At 54.5% G+C, this 6,693-nt stretch overlaps 1 protein-coding gene across 1 annotated transcript; it reads left to right on the forward strand.

Moving 5' to 3' along the window:
• Nucleotides 1–438: 438 nt before the first annotated feature.
• LOC124657035 (phospholipase D alpha 1-like) lies at nucleotides 439–4,527 on the forward strand. Its single transcript, XM_047195664.1, has 4 exons — nucleotides 439–621; nucleotides 1,897–2,858; nucleotides 2,957–3,849; nucleotides 4,073–4,527. Exons 1-4 carry the CDS (start codon nucleotides 439–441, stop codon nucleotides 4,525–4,527), a joined length of 2,493 nt encoding a protein of 830 aa, XP_047051620.1.
• Nucleotides 4,528–6,693: the final 2,166 nt, after the last annotated feature.

A 6,693-nucleotide genomic window follows, 5' to 3' on the forward strand; every position in this document is an offset into this window, starting at 1 on the left:
AAAAAGACCGTTAGCACATAAAAATCGCACAAGCTCAATTGATAATAGAAAAATAAAATGCGAGGACATTACGCAACACGTATACAAAGTCTCACCGAGAGAAAAGATAGGAAGATGAGTTCAGACATCAACAGGAAATCCACAACGGGTTGGAAACCTTTTGGCTGCTCACAAGAAGGACTGAACTTTGAACCTTTAAGCATGGACTTTCTGGACCAACGGCGATGCTTAGCAGTTTAGGGGAATGCCCTGTCCTCCACGCTCCACGGTCGTGTGGATGGTTAGAGATTAGGCGGTGGAAAGGGACGTGAAGCCAGTGAAGCCGATGCGGGTCTCTTCCATCCTCACGAGCCTTGAGAATTTGGCAAGTCAGTAGTGAGTGTGAGGCCGGGCTGCTCTATAAGAAACCCTCGGCCGAGCGCGGGAAGGCACAGCAGCATGGAGGCCTCGCCGGAGATGGGTTGTAGCAAGGACGGACACTCCGCCGCCGCCACCGACGCCGACGTCGTGTACCTCCACGGCGTCCTCGAGGCGACGGTGTTCGAGGCCGACCACCTCCACAGCGCCATCCATGGCCGCATCATCAAGGTAAATGACCGTCACACGTACGCGCGCGCGTGTGTATACCTGCTCGGCTCGGCTGCTCCTCTCTTTTACTTGCTCCGATCTGTTCAATCTGTTCATCAAGGTAAACAATCTGTTCATTCTGTGCTTCGATCTATCTACCGTTCCGCGATGACTGGTAGAAGCTCTCGAACTGGTGTCGCGTAGTCGTTTTGCTTTCGCGCTCATGGTTGCTTGTGAGCTGATGGATTGACTGTCAAGGATACTCTTCTGGTTTGAACTTTGAGATCACCTACCGCCACTAGCTAGCTCATATCGTCGATTGGCACGGTCTCTTTTGAGACTTGTGTCGAAAATCTCATGTCAGCAACTGCAATGACAAGTCTGCACTGTGGTTAATTTCTTGTGTATGCTGGATTTGGCGTTTTTGTTCTTACTGCATATGCTCTCTTTATTTAAAATGCATTTTAAACATACTCAAAAGCGTCAAAATATTGTTTAAGAAGTATTGCGCATACATCTCGACATCCTACGTGTGTCCAGGGAGTCGTCTCAAGAAAAACCGAATTTTTATATGGCGGGTGCAAGAAAGACAAATCTGGTGCTAAAATATGGTTTTTTGCGAGGCATTTTTTGTCTTCTACACCACCAAAAATTTGTATTTTTTTTACTAATCTTTAAGGGAGAACATAAAAATAATGTGGAGATATTCGTGCCCAAAAAATCCGAATATTTTAACATTTTAAACATTATTTTTTGTTATATATGCACCTAGGATCAAAAGTGCCTTTACCGATTGTGCTCAGTGGATTTCAGTTAAACCAGCTCTTGGGTGGTTTTCTGGTTTTTCTTCTTAGAACATGTCCAATGGTGAGCGCTAATGGAGGCGCTTGAGCAAAGGAAATCAGGACATTTAATCCTAGCGCCTCATTAAGAGTCCATGGCTCGAACGCAGCCTCCAATCTGAGGCGCTTTTTCCTCTGTAATGGCTGAGTCCGATTTGTATGCCACATGCCTATTTGTACTGAAGCGTCCGTCGCAACTCTTTGCGTCGATGGTTATAATTAAGCGCCTGCCTGCAGGAATTGTATGATGCAACTGCCGATCGGGTGGTGCCCAAAAAATATCTGGTGTTTTTTTGTTGTTTTTAGGTGCATATGCTCTCATATATTTTTAAAATATTCAAAAGTGTAAAAATATTTCAAAAAATTGTGCGCATACATCTTCACATCTTAGCGTGCTCATGAAGTCTGTCTCAAGGAAAAACGATTTTTCATGTGGTCTAATTGTGGCACGTGGTTACTCTAATCCGACGGACAGGCAACGGAGAAGGTGGAGCACGGCAGTCTGTACGTGGACATCGACGTCGGCGCGGCGCGGGTGGCGCGCACCTGCGAGGTGGAGTTCCACCCCACCAGCCCGACCTGGAACCAGTCCTTCCGCCTGCACTGCGCCTACCCCGCCGCCACGATCACCTTCACCGTCAAGAACCAGCACCTCATCGGCGCCAGCGTCCTGGGCCGCGCGTCCGTGCCCACGGCCAGCGTCGCGGCGGGGCATCCGCTGGAGCTCTGGCTCAACCTCCGCGGCGGCGAGCACCTTCACGAGACGCACACCCCGAGGCTCCGCGTCCGGCTCCGGTTCATGGACGTCGAGCGCGACCCGTGCTGGGACGCCGGCATACGGCTGCCCGGCTTCGCGGGCATCAAGCCGGCCTTCTTCCCGGAGCGCACCAACTGCAGCGTCACGCTGTACCAGAACTCGCACCTGTCCGACGCGTTCGACCCGTCGGTCCGCCTCACCGGCGGGCAGCCGTACCGGCCTGCGCGACTGTGGGAGGACCTTTACGTGGCCATCCGCGACGCGCGGCACTTCGTGTACGTCGCCGGTTGGTCGGTGAACACGGCGATCACGCTGGTGCGCGACGCGAGCCGGATGGACCCCGGCGCGGAGGGCGTCACGCTGGGCGAGCTCCTGAAGCGCAAGGCCGACGAAGGGGTCGTCGTGCTGGTGATGCCGTGGCAGGACAAGACGTCCGTCGAGTTCCTCGGCAACTCCGGGGTGATGAAGACGCACGACGAGGAGACCCGGGCCTTCTTCCATGGCACCAAGGTACGGTGCTTCCTCTGCCCGCGCGACGCCGACGCCGCGCTCACCCTGGTGCAGAGCATCGAGATCAGCACGGAGTTCACGCACCACCAGAAGACGGTCACCCTCGACGTTGCCACGCCGAGCACCGCCGACGGCCGCCACGTCGTCAGCTTCATCGGCGGCATAGACCTCTGCGACGGCAGGTCTCAGGATATATATGTTCAACTTTCTGTTGTGCAAATGATTTCAAATGAAATCATTGTATCTGACGACAAGGCGACTTGTGTTGGATTTGGACCAGGTACGACGACGAGAAGCACACACTGTTCCAGGAACTGGACACCACGTACTCGCACGACTTCATGCAGAACAACTTCAAGCACGCCTCGCTGCGCCACGGCGGGCCGAGGGAACCGTGGCACGACGTGCACTGCAGGATCGAGGGTCCTGCCGCGTGGGACGTGCTCGCCAACTTCGAGCACCGGTGGAAGAAGCAGACGCCGAGCAGCAGGCTGCGCGGCTACCTGCTCGACCTGAGCCCAGCAACGTTCCCGGATCCCTGCAGCTTCAACGACGGCGACTCGTGGAACGTGCAGGTGTTCCGGTCTATCGACGACGCGTCCGTAGTCAGGTTCCCCACAGACCCGGCCGCCGCCGCCGCGATGGGGCTGACGAGCGGCAAGGACCTCACGATCGACATGAGCATACAGGTCGGCTACGTGGAGGCCATCCGCCGCGCGCGGCGGTTCATCTACATCGAGAACCAGTACTTCCTCGGCGGGTGCGCGTCGTGGGCGGAAGACCGGGATGCCGGCTGCTCGAACCTGGTGCCCGTCGAGATCGCGCTCAAGGTCGCCGCCAAGATCCGGCGCGGCGAGCGGTTCGCCGTGTATGTCGTGACGCCGATGTGGCCCGAGGGGGAGCCGGCGAGCGAATCCGTTCAGGCCATCGTGCGGTGGAACCGGCTGACCGTGGAGATGATGTACGGCATCGTCATGGAGGCGATCGACGACGCCGGGCTCCGCGGCCAGGCGCACCCCTGCGACTACCTCAACTTCTTCTGCCTCGGGAACCGGGAGACGCCGCGCCCAGGCGAGTATGTGCCGCCGGTGAAGCCGGAGGAGGGCACGGACTACTGGCGAGCGCAGGCGAGCCGTCGGGGCCCAATCTACGTGCACGCCAAGCTCATGATCGGTACGCGCTCCTTACGACATCGATTAGTTTTGTCACGCCATGTCGCTAAGGGTGTCAAGTGGGATCCCATTTTTGTCCCACTTGTAGTATAATTTAACTTTTTTAGTACAAATTTTGACATCAAAATTTGAACTACATAGTACAAAATGATATCTCACTGGGATCCCACCTTGACACCCTACGTCGCCATTTTTTCGAGCTCTCATGCCTCGCTGTTGTGCAGTGGACGACGAATATGTCATCGTGGGCTCGGCGAACCTGAACGAGCGGTCGCTGGCCGGCAACCGGGACAGCGAGATCGCGCAGGGGAGCTACCAACCGGCGCACCTGAACGGGTCGGATGGCGGGCGCGCCCTGGGCGTCGTGCACGCGTTCCGGACGTCTCTGTGGCACGAGCACCTAATGAACGACGTCGGCGCCGGTGCCGGCGCGGCCGTGTCTGCCGAGCCTGAGAGCGTGGAGTGCGTACACGCGGTGCGGCGCACGGCGGAGGAGCTGTGGGATGCGTACACGCAGGACAGGGTGGAGGACCTGCGGGGGCACCTTCTGCCGTTCCCGATCAGCGTGTCAGAGTTCGGCGAGGTGACAGACCTGCCGGCGGACGGGTGCTTCCCGGACACCAAAGCGCCGGTGAAGGGGAAGAAGTCGGCCACACTCCCGGCCATCCTAACAACTTGAGGCTGCTCTTGTGTCACCTGCACGGTAGTAACGTTCACAAGAACTGGGTGACCTGCGTACTTGCGCGATGACATTTGTTCAATATTTTTATATTTATATGCTTTTACTACTACAAGCTTTGAAATATTGGAAGATTATCATGTAAATTTATAAAATTGTATATATAATGTAACCAAAATACATTATATATGAGAACTTATATATTTTAATTAACTATATTCACCATGCATGTAAGTAGCTCATCCGTTACTTCTTCTTCTTCCTCCTCTTCTTCTTCTTCCTCTTCTTCTTCTTCCTCTTCTTCTTCTTCTTCTTCTTCTTCTTCTTCTTCTTCTTCTTCTTCTTCTTCTTCTTCTTCTTCTTCTCCTCCTCCTCCTCCTCCTCTAATTAACTATATTCACCATGCATGTAAGTAGCTCATCCGTTACTTCTTCTTCTTCCTCCTCTTCTTCTTCTTCCTCTTCTTCTTCTTCTTCTTCTTCTTCTTCTTCTTCTTCTTCTTCTTCTTCTTCTTCTTCTTCTTCTTCTTCTTCTTCTTCTTCTTCTTCTTCTTCTTCTTCTTCTTCTTCTTCTTCTTCTTCTTCTTCTTCATCCGTTACTTCTTCTTCTTCTCCTCCTCCTCCTCCTCCTCCTCCTCCTCCTCCTCCTCCTCCTCCTCCTCCTCCTCCTCCTCCTCCTCTTCCTCTTCTTCTTCTTCTTCTTCTTCTCCTCCTCCTCCTCCTCTTCTTCTTCCTCTTCTTCTTCTTCCTCATCTTCTTCTTCTTCTTCTTCTTCTTCTTCTTCTTCTTCTTCTTCTTCTTCTTCTTCTTCTTCTTCTTCTTCTTCTTCTTCTTCTTCTTCTTCTTGGAGGAGCAGCGTTGATGGAGATGGCGGTGGTGTCGATGGAGGAGCCTTCCGGGGGCACTTCCCCGTCCCGGCGGCGTGCCGGAACAGAGACTCCTGTCCCACAGATCTTGGCTTCGCGATGGCGGCGGCTCTGGAAGGTTTCTCGTACCGTGGCTTTTCCGTCCGAAGTTTTAGGTCAGGGATCTTTATATAGGCGAAGAGGCGGCATCAGAAGGTCAACGAGGCGACGACACAACAGGGGGGCGCGGGCCCCCCTTGGCCGCGCCAGGGTCATGTGTGGTGGGCCTGTGGCCCCCCTCTGGCCTCTCTCGGGTGTTCTGGATGCTTCCGGGGATTCTAAGATGCTGGGCGTTGATTTCGTCCGATTCGAGAATATTTTCTTACTAGGATTTCGAAACCAAAACAGCAGAAAACAACAACTGGCCCTTCGGCATCTCGTCAATAGGTTAGTTCCGGAAAACGCATAAATATGACATAAAGTATGCATAAAACATGTAGATATCATCAATAATGTGGCATGGAACATAAGAAATTATCGATACGTCGGAGACGTATCACCCGCCCACCCCGTAACGCTCTCCTCTTGCTACAGTTCCCTTGAGAGGTCTCCACCGCCGACCGGGCCGCCGACGGCCGCTCCGCCAGAATAGCTGGCCGGAGTTGGCTTAGGTTGGGCGCCGGAGTAGTTTAGGTTTAGATCTGTAGGTTTCTAGTGGTTTTCCGGCCTCTGCCAGCGTGTTGGGCGGTCTGCCCGTATGGAAGGCGGACGCTCTGGATCTCGGCCACAGATCCATGGCGTTCTTAGGGCTGCTGTTGCTGCTCGTGCTGATGCTCCCCTGGTCGGAGCTTGGCGGGGGAAGCAGCACCACCGTCTTCATCAATAAAGTGGTGGCTGCTGGTTCTCTTCTTCCTAGTTTTTGCTGCAAGACTGGCGAGCTCTTGGCCGGCCATGGTGGCGAGGGAGAGCGAAGTCCATTTGCAGCCAGGTTTCTTCTTTCTTCCTCCCTGGCCGGCCGTGGTGGCGAGGAGGTGCTGGAGGAGAGTGGGCCGATTTTGGATCTCGTGTAGCCCCTTGATGCTATCTGTCCTACTCTGCCATGGTGGTGGTGAGGACTCCGACGGCTCAGCGGTTGCCCAGATGGATCTGCCGCAGCCCTTGCCTGCAGGGTGCTATGGATCGTTGATCCTCCGAGCGGAACACATAGCGTCCAGGATTGGCGTTGTGATCTTTGGCCGATATGGCGGCCCGAACTCAACCTCCACCGTGGAGGCCTCTCTCTCTTCTGTGGCGGAGGCTCGACAGTCTGGCGACCAAGTGGT

This window comes from Lolium rigidum, chromosome 5 (genome assembly GCF_022539505.1).
Source record: "Lolium rigidum isolate FL_2022 chromosome 5, APGP_CSIRO_Lrig_0.1, whole genome shotgun sequence".
Taxonomy (NCBI): domain Eukaryota; kingdom Viridiplantae; phylum Streptophyta; class Magnoliopsida; order Poales; family Poaceae; genus Lolium; species Lolium rigidum.

Bases quoted from the DNA above. Each gene is read 5' to 3' on its own strand.
- LOC124657035 (XM_047195664.1), top strand. From the start codon at position 439: ATGGAGGCCTCGCCGGAGATGGGTTGTAGCAAGGACGGACACTCCGCC. The intron at 2,859-2,956 runs GTCTCAGGATAT...GATTTGGACCAG, and splicing joins ATAGACCTCTGCGACGGCAG to GTACGACGACGAGAAGCACA. The intron at 3,850-4,072 runs GTACGCGCTCCT...GCTGTTGTGCAG, and splicing joins GCACGCCAAGCTCATGATCG to TGGACGACGAATATGTCATC.